At 44.8% G+C, this 13,528-nt stretch overlaps 1 protein-coding gene across 4 annotated transcripts in view; it reads left to right on the top strand.

Moving 5' to 3' along the window:
• The window catches only part of Fmnl2 (formin like 2), a 260,793-nt gene that overhangs the window by 213,488 nt on the left and 33,777 nt on the right, over positions 1-13,528 (top strand). For all 4 annotated transcript variants that reach the window (XM_038337243.2, XM_038337245.2, XM_038337244.2 and 1 more), the window contains exon 10: positions 12,897-12,971. In XM_038337243.2, coding sequence (XP_038193171.1) covers positions 12,897-12,971 — 75 coding nt within the window. The remainder of the gene's footprint in view (positions 1-12,896; positions 12,972-13,528) is intronic.

Genomic DNA, 13,528 nt, shown 5'->3' with positions numbered 1-13,528 from the left:
CCCCAGCAGTAGGTTCGCCAAGTAACGGGCTATCTGCTGAAGACAGAGAATCTGATAGTTGTCAGTCTGTGAAACCAGATGGCCCAGGAATTGCAAACTGCTGCTGGAGTCTGGCGCTTCCTAGAGCTCTGCTTGTGTTGCGTCCACACTGAAAAACTGGAGACGCTGGAGTTTAATGTCTGTGGATGGTGGCAGCAGCTGTATTCATACTTACTCAGAAAGAACGGTGCCTGCACGCACACGTTTCCTCTTCTAACTCCTTTGCTTCCAGCCTATTGGATGGTGCCCCCACATTAAGGGTGGGTCTTTCCCCCTCAGTGGCCCCCACGTGTTAGCCTCCCCCCGCCCCTGGAAACACTTCCACGATAACACATCCAATGTCAGAGCTTCTTTGCCTAGACATCTTTCTGTGCAGGCAAGTTGACACTCAGTACCAAGCATCGCATTGGCCTTAGTAGCTGGAGGAGAATTCTCTATAGATTTATAGTTGTTTCTCATCCTCCTTTCTCCTCTTTGTTCAAGGCAATGATTGATTCCACCTCATAATAAAAAGTTTGATAAACTTTTTTGTTGTTTTTGTTTTCAAGACAAGGTTTCTCTATGTAGCCTTGTCTGTTCCAGAATTCACTCTGTAGACCAGGCTGGCCTCAAGCTCGTAGAGATCCGCCTGTCTCTGCCTCTCAAGTGCTGGAAATAAATGCATGCACCACCACTGCCCGTTTTAATAAACTTTTTGATTGACAGTAGGAAGGTTGGTGACTGCTTCTTTCAAGTGAGTGGTTTTGAGAGTCTTTCTAGTGGGGAAAGGAAACATTGCCCAGGGTTTCCCAGTGTATTTCCTGGTGATGGCCATGTTGTGATCATTGGTGCCTTAATCCTCCCATAAGGAAGTGGACACCGCTGTCCTGCTGTCTGAAGGACTGAAGAACTCGCACTACGTGAACTCTGTCAGGAACCCATGTAAGCTACATTGTCACAGTAGCAGGTGTGAGGACATGATTACCCTGGTGCAACACAGCAGATAAAGAGAATTTAGGCAGTCATTTTTCATCAAGGTAGTCTTTTAATGAAGTTTTAGAACGTGTATTTTTCCCCGTCTCCACTTGTAAGGTACCCCATGCGTGAGAATAAAGTGGGGAGTGTTCACAAAGTGGGCCGTGGCTAATAACACAGTCTTCATGTTTCCAAAGCCTCAAGGCAAGGGGCAGTGGAGGAACTGTGGTTTCCAGTCTCTGGCTGTTTAAACAGCTTCTATTCATAAAGACTTTCTTCTTGGGTTTTAGACTGAAAGCCCCTTGTCACGGAGCCAGTATGATATCGCTCTGATGGGGCAAGGTGTGGGCTGGCCTATGTGGCCTGTGTCAGAATTTGCCATTGATGTTTTAGACTCCTTGGACTTCTTCCTATACTGACAGCCAGCTGCTGTTTGAATTTACTTCTAAAGTCAGCGGGACCTTCTTTCTCTATGAGCCTGGGGGAGTGAAAATAAAAATAGAGAAGAGAAAGCAAGATAGAATTAAGGTGCTCAGAGGCACCCAGTTATCCAGTGTCCCGGCTAGCAGTGATGGGGGCACACCCGGTTATCTGGTGATCCAGGTAGCAGTGATGGAGGCACACCCGGTTATCTGGTGACCTGGCTAGCAGTGATGGAGGCACACCTGGATATCCAGTGACCCAGCTAGCAGTGATGGAGGCACCTGGTTATCCAGTGACCCAGCTAGCAGTGATGGAGGCACCCGGTTATCCGGTGACCTGGCTAGCAATAATGGAAGCACTTTGCTCATGCTGACTTTAATGCAGAACCCTTCTCAGCAGTACAATACTACACAAAGAGGAGCTTCATTTTCTTAATGGAGCAGCCTCTTAAAAACCAGGGCGTTGCTTCCTTTGTATTTTTGTTCACATACAATACCTTCTAAGCCATGCTCTCTGGCAGCTGTAAAGCAGTTGGCACGTGTGTCCTCATCTCGTGTTCTTGGATGAAAAGAATGCCCTGAGAGCAGCAGCAAGAGCTGCATGCTGCTGGAGACATGCAGTGTGCCCAGGCTTGGGTGCTAGTCTCCAAGCCTACAACCTTCCTTCAGAACTAGTTCTCTGATGTGTGTGTTCTGTGGTTGTACAGGACATGAGAACAGGGTGAAGCGCAGTGCGTGGATTATGACATAAATCCAAGCTGTGGACAGCTTTGGTAGTATCAACTCCAGGAAACATTAGCACGGAGGTTTCAGCTCCTCGTCAGAATTTGGCAGTCAAGTCCAGTATTGATTTCTGCAGAGCCATGTTCAATTTCTGTTTTAGGGCCACCTTGCTTTCTTCTGAATCTATCCTACCCTCCCTTTCTCCTTCCCTCCTTCTCCCTTCTCCCTCCCGCCCTCTCCTTCATTTTATACAGATGTGTGTGGTAAAGATGCATTAAAAATACCCTTGTCTTGTTGCTGGGTGTGGCAGTGCATGCCTACAGTTCTAGCACTGGGAACCAGAAGCTTCAGAGTGACCTTGAAGCTAGTCTAGACCTATTACCTCAAAAGAAACAGTCTCTCTTGGGCTGGAGAGATGGCTCAGCGGTTAAGAGCACTGACTGCTCTTCCAGAGGACCCGGGTTCAATTCCCAGCACCCACATGGCAGCTCACAACTGTCTGAAAATGCAGTCCACAGGATCTGACACCTTCACACCAATGTACATAGTTAAATAAATCATTAAAAAATTTTTAAAAAATTTTTTAAAAAAGAAACAGTCTCGAGATTTTGCGTTTCAGATTTGGTCTAGCTACTTTTAAAGGTAATTTCTATCATATGAAAATAGAAAAAAATTAAGTGTCATTAAACTGTAAGTTGCCAGTTGTTTTCATGGTTTGAGAGTCTAATGCCAAGTGCTCCATTGGCTGGTGAGGTTCAGTCGTAGCTCTGAGAGGCTAGACATGCTCTCTGGGAAGAAGGGTAAGATAAGTCATATTTGTGTATACTTATGTATGTGTTAATATACACATAATTTCATCAAGATGCTGTACAAACAACAGTTAGACCCTAAAAAAAGCAAGTGACAAGATTGGCCACGCTGTCCTGCTACCACTGGGGTGTGTTGGTTTCTGTTTTAGGACTAGTCAGTCCCCTACTTAATTTTTATACATCTAGTTTTCTTTCCTAGAGACGTTTGCTTCTTCTTTGTTTAACATCTGTGCTCACCACCCTTTCCTTGAGAACTACTAAGCAAACTCGGAGGTCAGGAAATGTCTAGGGAGTTGTTGAGCCAGTATATGTATTTCTTAGCATGGAGAAGTTTTTTGTAGGAACAGTAAGAGGCCTGGTAGGTATCCCACACAGTATCTTTGCCTTGGTAAAGGCAAGACTGACTGTAATAGAGATTTAGGTAAAGAGGAGATGTCCCCCAAGATCAACTGGAAGATAGACACTTTCCAAACTTAAAAAATTTTGCTTATTTTCAGTTTAACCCAGAATGCCAGTAAGTATGTAATGACCTTGACCTCCTGTGAGTTGAGCTGCAATTTTGTTTAGAATTGAAACATTTATGAAACACAAGCATGTTTTTATGTAACTATCGAAGGGTTTTGTTTCCTGGTTTCTTTCATAATCATGAGTAGTAATTTGGAACAAAGACTTGAACACAGTTGTTGATTCTGTTTCATCCTCACATAGTTCAAAATAGAGAAATTACTAGAAAGTTTTCTATCATTAGAATTTGAGTATATATTGTTTACCTAATCACCAGAGTAATGCATATTGTTAATTCCTGGGTATATCCTGGGAGTAAGGAATAAAGAGGGAGGGGTTCGGTGTAAGTGGACCTGCCCTCATTCTACTAAGCTTTCCCTCTAGGATGGTCACCAATCAACTCTTGGTTTGGATACAGCCTTACAATGACATGCTACCATAATCTAAGCACTTTCTAAACATGTTTGTACATTTTTTCTTTAATTTTTTCGTAAAAAACAAACTTGATAGAGATGGTTACAGATAAGGTAGATTCTTGGTGTGGTTTTAAATTACTAGTACAATTTTTAAAAGGGGGAACAGGATTTAGCTGGGTGGTGGCTGCACACCCCTTTAATCCCAGCATTCATCTTCTATTGTTCAACCAATTCCATAACTTAGGATTCTATATGAAATTTCTTTGTGCCTGCTATATGATAATTCCAAAGAGTTAAGTGCTGCTTTGACTTCAGACATAATAATTAGCCAAGATAATGGAAATAATAGGTGCCTTTATTTACAGACAACAGGAGTCACATGGCCCAGGCTAGGTGTGAGCCTTTTGACAGTTTAAAGTAGATCACGTGTCTTTACACTGATTTTACTCAGCTTCATGTTCTGACAATGGGAGATGAGACACAATCATAAAGAGAAACAGATTGCTTTTTATTCATGCCTCTGGAAATTTTAGTCCAAGATCAGGTGACTATTGCTTTGTGTTCATGTTGAGTCCCGTGCATCATGGTGGGAGCACATAGGATAGCAAACTGTTTGTGCTGTGAACTCAGTGAGGACTGGGATGGGCCAGCTTCCTGCATTCATCTTTGGGGCTACCCACAATGAGCTGAGAGCAACCCTTTGGAAGTCCACAGTACCTCCTAATCCTACCATCTGGGCACCAGGCCTTTAGCACACATGCCTTTGGGGGCCCACCACATCCCTCCTCCAGCAGAGTATACCAATGAACTTTCCTGGTTCCCTTTTCTATCCACCCTGGTGTGGGTACAGTGAGGAACAACGAGTCACATTTACAATCTTTGCTCTCTGTCCCAGCAACCATGAGCTGGGCCTGCTGGCTGTGCCTCTCTGTGATGGAAGTATTGCGGGCTTGTGTCACTGTTGAATGACTGAGCCTTGCGGACACTGCTGCCCTGCCCCCAGCTATACTCCAGACTCTGCGCTGCCCATGGTAGTTCAGCATCCATTTATCTTTCCCCAACAATGGGACCTGAGTCCTCCCTCTCTCATTTGGTACATCGCTCTGCCAAGGGTCTAGTCACATTTAGTTTTCATTCATAATTGAGACATTCAGCAGAAGAAAATGGCCCAGCAGCTCCTGACTGAGCTCCAACAGTCGCTGGTCTTGATTGAGGTGGAAGTCTTTTACAGATCTTACCCCGGACTCTACGTCACTGAGGGTGGGAATAGCCAATCGTGGTAACAGGAGCTGCAGGCTCTGTTTTGTTTGGCTGTGGAATACGAGCGCTCCTTCCTCGCCAGTCCTTTACCAGCTGCTCCTGTGGTTTCCCAGGTTTGCTGGTCCATCTCCAAGAGCAGCGCTGCCCTTCCATTCCGAGGTTGTTTCCAGGAATAGGTGGAAGGCGAGTAAGTGGTGCTTCCTTCGTGCAGGTGGCGGGGATGCAGTTAGCGCGTCGGGCAAGATGAGTTCCTTTGCATATTTGGTTTTGACTCTTAACATATAACATGTCAAGCCTCTCAGGACAAAGCAAACTGCTTGTCAGTTGACCGAGTCCGATTCTCCAAACTGGGAATGCGAGTCCTGCGTCTCCCATTGGGGGAGAGCTGTTTCTACATGGACTCATTTTCCTGTTTGGAAATCCAAACTTTTGCTAGAGACTATACACTCTTGCAATGAGCCTCCATGTGATATGGGTGGACACCTCTCAAACAACCAGGGATTGTGGGGTTGTACTTGGTCTTGGTAAACATTCGAGCTGTGCACAGGAGGGTTCCTTTCTGCAGAAGGAAGCTCTAGCAACCTCTGAGTGATGTGGCTTCATCTTCATGGGGGTATAACAGGACCCCAAAGGACTTTATCTTTCAAATAATTTTTAAGATTTATTTATTATATATATAGTATTCTATCTGCATATATGCCTGCAGGCCAGAAGAGGGCACCAGGTGTCATTACAGATGGTTGTGAGCCACTGTGTGTTTACTGGGAATAGAACTCAGGACCTCTAGGAGAAGAGCCTATGCTCTTAAGCTCTGAGCCATCTCTCCAGCTCCCCAAAGGACTTTTTTTGTTTTGTTTTGTTTTTGAGACAGGGTCTCTCTGAGTAGCTTTGAAGCCTCTTGTAGGCCAGGCTGGCCTCAAACTCATGGCGATCCTCCTGCCTCTGCCTCCCGAGTGCTGAGATTAAAGGGGTGTGCCACCACCACCTGGCTCAAAGGACTTTTTAAATGAAGACAGTTCATGTATTGGTATTTACCATACTACAAATTACAAAAAAAGTTTTGATACATTTATCTCATGAAAAATAGCAAAATAGGGGCTGGAGATGTGGCTTAGTGGTTAAGGACACTGGCTACCCTTCCAGAGGATCTAGGTTTGAGTTCTTACATAGATGCTCACAATGGTCTGTAGCCCACAGTTCCAGGGGATCCAACACTCTCTTCTGACACCCTCCAGCACCACGCACATACATGGTACATAGACTTGCATACAGGCAAAGTACTCATATACATAGAAAAGAAAAATAGCAAAATAAGAATTATATGGTAATGTTAGACTGCATAGAATTGTTTAATACCTGTGAAAATGGGCTATTTTAGCTATCTCCAGCTGCTTTACAAATGCTGTAGCCTGGGTGTCTAAGAAAACAAAAATAATTTCCCCATTACTCCGTAGACTGGAGACCTGAGACCAGGGTGCCTGCATATAGTTGCTTGGGTTTTGAGCTTATTCACTTTCTGGCCATCTCACCTTCCCTTGTGACCTCATGAAGAAGATTCCCCTGGGATTAAAACACTGCACCGAAGGCTTCGTTCAGCTGCACCCACAACGTGCCTGCTCCGAAGTAGCCTTGTGAACTCTTTATCCACAGTCACACTGAGCGTCAGCCTGCACACTTGGGCAAGGGGCAGTTCAGCTCCTAACAGTCACACTGTTCGGTATGCTTCTGTATCTTTTAAAGTCTAGTTTAGTAAACCAGGTGTTGATGGCACTCACCTTTAATCCCAGCTTTTAGGAGGCCGAGTTAGGTGGTTCTCTGTGAGTTTGAGGCCACATGATCTACAAAGCGAGTTTACAGAGATACTCTGTCTTAAGAAACAAAACAAAAAACAAAAAGTGTAGCTTAATAAAAGGTGCAGTTTTTTTTTGGTTTTTGAGACAGGGTTTCTTTGTGTATTCCTGACTGCACTGGAACTCACTCTTTAGACCATGCTGGCTGTGAACTCACAGAGATCCGTCTACTTCTGCTGAGATTAAAGGCGTGTACGAATACTGCCTTGCCAAAAGGTGCAGTTCTTAAATCTACTTTTGCACATAGTCCCTTGGGTTTCTGTTGAAGTAGGGGAAGGAAATCTAGTTTTGCACCCGTGCAGAGGTAGAGCATGAAGTATTTCAGCAGCATCATGTGGTCGTAGTCAGTATTTTTTAGTAACAGGACCAGGAATGCCTTCTAAATGCTGGTAACAAATGGATCTGAAGCCATGTTAATGACCTTGCACAGTGTGTCTGAACCCCTTTGCCTGTTTTGTACCTGAATTTATAATTTTGCTAGTTGATTTTCAAGAATATGTCTATCAAGAATATAAGTCTGAGTAATTACAGTTTGTTACGTTTTGGGGTGGTAGGGTAGGGGCCAGGATCTCGCTGTGTACCCTGGCTATCCTGGAACTCACTGTGTAGATCAGGCTGGCCTTAAAGTCACAGGTTCATCCTCCTCTGTCTCTCCGTTGCTGGGATCAAAGGCATGCGCCAGCATGGCCAGCCCTCCCCTTTTCTCTCTCTCGTCCTCACTTGGAAACATGAGTAGCTGGCCTTGCGACAGGAAGGGGCCAGGATGTTTTCCTTACTGGACCTGTGTATACAGTGGGACTATTTTAAGCAGACCTCATTTTATCATATAAAATTCTCATTTTTGTCTATATAAAATGTGTAATAAAATTAAGACTATTACTGCATACACACACACACACACACACACACACACATACACAGGTTTTTGAGGCAGGGTTTCTCCGTTTCTCTGTGTAACTTTGGAGTCCGTCCAGGAATTCTCTCTGTAGATCAGGTTGGCCTCGAACTTACAGAGATCTGCCTGCCTCTGCCAACTCTATTCTTAAGTGAAGCTGGCTTTTGAAACAGCAAGGCAGAGACTGTGTGACTGCTGTGAGCTCAGGGATGAACAGTGAAATTTTGCACCGCCCCTTTGATTCCTGCCCGGCTAGCACAGTTTATTCCTTCACCATTTCATCTCTGGATTTTCTTTCCAGGGCACACGCCAGCTAGAAAAGACAAGGAGCATCTGTGGAGTCTTATTGTTATCAAAACACTCACAGACGCTCTGAAAGGGCCACAGGAGTCCTTGATGCTCTCAACCCATTTTGAAGAACTTTTGCCCAGATCCGCTCTCGATTGGTAGAAGGGGCTTCATTTGGCTAAGAGCAAGATTCCCTGATTTCAGTCGGATGGATGTGGGGAAGGGTGTGGGAGAAAGAGGAGGTGGGAGCCGGTGTTGACTCACCTTCAGGCATTGCCCTCTTGTTGGTCTGAGATGTTTGGCCAATCCAACATCAGGTCTTGGTGGATGGGCTCTGAATCCATGGTGGACATCTGTTGGGTGTAATTTGTAGGGAATCGAGTGTGGGAGAGCATGCTGTCACCGTAGCAGTCCCCAGGGTCAGTGGTCAGGGTGCGGCTCCAGACTTGTGACGTTCTGTTGCTGTGGCTGAGAAGGCACTCAGCAACCATTAAAGGATTGTCGTGTGTTCCCTGCTGACCCTGGCTGACCTAACTGGAGTGCGCTCAGAGGGTGTCCCTGATGAGAGCATAACTAATAAAGAGAGGACACCATTTAGGCCTCATTGAAACCAGACAGATCCAAGCTGGACACTGGGAGTGTTTCTAAAGTAAACCACAGAGGATGTGTTACTTGTCTGTGCACCCTTGTGCACTCTCTGTAGGGGAGTGGAGACATCCCTTTCTCATGTAAGTTGGGGCGTCTTCAGAAATGTCATTAGCCCTTCTTCTGTCAAGATATTTTAATGCAGCCCAGTAAAATACACACGTAGACATTAAGTCTGGGTGCTTTAGGTGTCTGCCTCTGAACATCTGGATGTTTGGCAACATCTGGAAATGACTGAAGTTTTCACAGGAGTGTTTAGTATTGGTGAAACATCAGCTGCTCAGTCCAGCACCTCTGCAGCCAAGACGGACCTACGCTTCATTATGAAGGCTGACAACACTGTAGACTTCATTTTTGTTTTGTTGGAGTAAAGCAGTTCCATTTTAAAGTGTTCCAGTATGAACTTCTCTTTCTTAAATGCTAAGGAGCCTCCAGCAGGTCCAGCAAGGGGTCTGCTTCTATCATGACAGCTACTTGGAGTCTGTGTCTGAAGTAAAAGGTCCAGGCAGCTGCAGAAACCCTAGAACAACGGTTCTGTTGGGCACTGAGGTCCAGTAACCATCAGACTGTGGATGTTTGCAGGAGAAAATGCTTTTCAACTAAAAATAACTATAAGATAATTATTTGCTTCATGAGACCTTGAGAAAGAAAATGGAACTTTCGTTCTCTGGCAGACCCTAAACGGGATCCAATCAGAGGCAACAGAGGTAGCCTCTCAATGGTGCTTTCCTGCAGGGAGTCTGTGGGTCCCGGGGTCTTCCTGTGGCAAGAGAAAAAGTAAGTATTGAGGCAACAGAGCAAGAAGGAATCCCTAAAGCAGGGGCCCTTCATTTATGTAACTATCTCAGAAGTATTTACAGTCAGGCCTCTGGCAGGCTGGAGGGTGTGTCTGTCTTGGGGGTGGGGCAGAACACACGGGGAGTGGCTAAAGGGGAAGCACAGACAGTTGGTGACCTTGGTGGGGTTGAAGGCTAGAAGTCCTCTACCGCTAGGGAAGAAAATACTGTTTATTACAAGCTGAGGTGATGGATGCCGCCTTATCTCCATTATGAGCTTCTAGGGAAATCATCCCAGACCCCTCCCCACCTCTAGAGATACTTTAAACCCTGGTCCTGGGCATCCAGGTCCCTGGGTTTATCCAGATGTTTCTGAGTCTTTCAGAACAGGCCTTTAATAGATGATAAAGAACAGAGTGTAGATTTGGTCAAGGATTATGCTTTTGCTTGCCACTCAGGAGTAAGGACTTCTGACTTCCTGTGAGAGAGACTGCCTATCTGGGCAAGGCAGGATTTATCTGCTTCCCCAGTGGGAGTGAACCAGCTGGGCTGAGCCAGAGCTGGGCCTTAATGCTTAAGTGCGAGTCAGAAGATGTTTTTACCCCGTTCCAAGGTCCTACCGCGCTGCCCAGGATAACCCAGTAGGCCCCTGTGAGAGAAAGCCTCAAAGCCTTGCTCATGGGTGCTTAATTTCCACCCCTCCCCTTAGTTTCGGAATCCTCTGTAGCCTGTAATTGTTATGGCTTCATTACTATTAATTCTATGCTCTAGAATTCTTATTTCCTTTATTTTTGTATTTTATAAACACCCCCCATTTTGTGTGTGTGTGTGTGTGTGTGTGTGTGCGCGCGCGCACGCGCACCCCTGTGCCTGCACATGTGTATGTGCATGTGTAGGTTGGAGGACAACTTGTAAGAGTTGGTTTTCTCCACAATGTAGGTTCTGGGAATTGAGCTCAGGTAGTGAGCCTTGGCAGCATGCACCTTACACACTGAATCATCTTGCTGCCCTTCCCCATATGTCTTCGTGAAGTGTGGCCTGACAGCCAGCAGTACAATCTACAGCTTCAAAGAAGTGAAAATGAGTTGCCTGAACCAGCGGCTTGGTTCTGGCAGAGCTACAGCCGTATAGCCTAGGCTTAGCCATCTCATGTGACAAAGAGGCACCATTTCTGTCCTTGGAGCACCTCGTTTCCAGCAGTATTAGAGTTTAAAGGTACAAAGAGGAGCAGCTCTCTTGGGCAAGGGCGGAAGCAGGGTTTATAAGCACAAAAATCACAAACGTTTGTTGCCAAGTTATAGTTACAATTTTCACCAATTAGAAGTCAAAGATTAGGGACTTTCCTTGTGTGTTCCATCAGTGTTAACCGACATACAATGCAAGCCTTTTTCTCCAATCAATCAGGTTCATTTATTCTTTTTGTTGTTGGGAACAGCCATAATGTTTTTAGAGAACTAAAGATGCATAGCAACTGTTTCTATGGTTTAGGGAGAAGGTGGGTCAGCCATTGGAAAGTTCTCAGCTCCCTAGAGCTTGGGAGCCTGAACTTTATTTCACCCTACAGGTAAAATGAAGTCTGAAGTCAATATGGCAGTACTTAGGCCGAAGTGCTTTTGCCTGCTCCCTTCAGTGTGTGTGAAGAGACACTGACCATGGCAACTCTTAGAAAGGAAAGCGTATGATTGAGGTGGCTACTTATAGTTCAGAGGTTCAGTCCATTATCATCATGGTGGAACATGGTGGCATGCAGGCAGGCATGGTACTGGAGAGGTAGCTCTCTACCATGGTACACGGTAGCTGAGAATTCTGCTGGCAACATGAAATGGTCTCAGACACTGGATGGTATCTTGGGCACATATGAGACCTCAAAGCCCATCTCCACAGTGACACACTTAGCCCAACAAGACCACACCTACTCCAACAAAGCCACACCTCCTAATAGTGCTGCTCCCTTTGGGGCGTTTTCTTTCAAACCACCAACAGGCAGTTACAGGTGATGTTGAGTAGTGATCAGGATCCTGTAAACTCTGGTCTGAAGCTTTGTGAACATTAGTCTTGTTAGGATGTGAAGGTCTTTGAAGGTGACGGCTGTTTCCCTGCACCTCCCAGCATCCCTGCAGGCCCAGCAGCCGCCACTAGAGATTCCCTTCAGACTCTTGTTGGCTGTCATGTGATGGTTCTTTCCTTGTAAAATGCGACGGCAAGTAGAAGTCCTTATCACCATCCTTTGGGAAGGACGTTTTGATAAAATTAGTTGTATTACCTTCTATTCAGTGCAACTCAACAAATATTGAGACTTTATAATATGCTAAATATCATTCTAGATGCTGAAGATGTAAGAGAGATAAAACAGGGGATTCCTATCTTCGTGGGACTTTCTCGTTCTCAATTGTCTATATGTCCATTTGACATGACTGGATTAAATGGCTACATTATTGCATTATGAAATGCCATTTTAGGAGAATTCTTGAGGATTGGCCTAGGTATTCCTGAGACCACAAATGAAATCTGAGTATGTGGTCATTAACATGTGTAGCCTAATTTAACATATAGTTTGTAGTACAAGTACATACTTTCTATAGGCAGAATGAACTAACTAGTGGGTATAGGGTTTGGTTTCAGTAAAACCACCCAGGGACAATGTGAGAATTAAGATTTATCCTTGACTTTGTGAGCCTTCAGAAGTATTATTTTGATATAAATGTTTGACTGTTTTTTTACTCCCTGTCTTTAACTTTCATGTAGATGAACCACACCCTTGGACCCTGGAGTTTTAAGCATTCTGCCAATTTCTTTCACATGTTCAATGGAAACATTAATTTGAGCTAAAATGTGTATAATTCAGGTCGCTGGGGAGCAACTTCATTGATCACTGAAAATTTCTATCTACCTTTAATGGGTGAAGAAGAATCGTTCCCCGAGTTTGTAACATAATCACTGTGTTGTAATGATGCAAGAGTGTCACGTGCTCAGATTATTTATGACAGACATGAGAGTGTGGTCAGTCTTCTTTATACGGAGTTTAAAGACTTTGGTGACATAGGAGCTCTGTAGCCAGCCTTTGGCTGTGAACTGAGTTGTGGAAGCACACATCTGAGATCATCAAAACCACAGGGAAAAGAAGCCAAGGGCCTGCATCTAGTCTGCGTCAGACCTCCCTTTGGTAGCTAACCAGCTTTGAAGAGAAGGAAGGAGTGTGTAAGGGAGATAGAAAAACGTATTCTGCAAATAATTGTTAGTGCTAAAATTTCTGTCACTAATTTTGGTATGCTTATGTTTGTGACGTCATAAACACAATAACAATGTGTGTTTCAGGTCTGCGGAGAAAAGCAGCGCTTTGAGAAGTTGATGGAGCATTTCAGAAATGAAGATAATAACATAGATTTTATGGTGAGTTCAGTTGATACTACATTCAACAATGCAAACTCAATTTCAGCTCTTCCCCCTCCCCCAATCTCGGCTGCAAAACAAATTCCACACTCAAATTGACCACTACAGAGAGCAGGAAAATGAGTTCAGTGCTCTTCTAGTGGATGTTTTTCTTTATCTGTGTGCTCCCTTTGTGGTGCTCTTTCAAGTTTTACTCATTTGAGTAAAGGACAGAATGCTAATAATTCATAGCAAATGAAAGGAAAAGTCAAGTAGTTGAATAAAAGAAGTTAGGACCTGGTGTGAATGGCCATAGCCACCAAGCTGAGTTGCCAGCAGTGCTACATAGAATCCTAAGGTAGATGGAACCTTGACCTTTGCTCTTGACCTCTGTCAGTGCCCACTCTAGACCACATGCTCAGAAACTATAGAGTGCTTGGCTCTGCTGACCATTGGCTTGCCCTAGAAGGACAGCGCTGATGGCCCTGCCTCTGCAGGAGCCCTGTAGTCTTAGGAAGGCACTCAGGGTGTTTCGGCACTTCTGAATTCCACCTCCTTCTTCGATCAGGGCTCAAGCA

This window comes from Arvicola amphibius, chromosome 7, assembly GCF_903992535.2.
Source record: "Arvicola amphibius chromosome 7, mArvAmp1.2, whole genome shotgun sequence".
NCBI lineage: Eukaryota > Metazoa > Chordata > Mammalia > Rodentia > Cricetidae > Arvicola > Arvicola amphibius.
The sequence above is the reverse complement of the archived record's forward strand: the minus strand, read 5'-3'. Positions and strand labels throughout refer to the sequence as shown.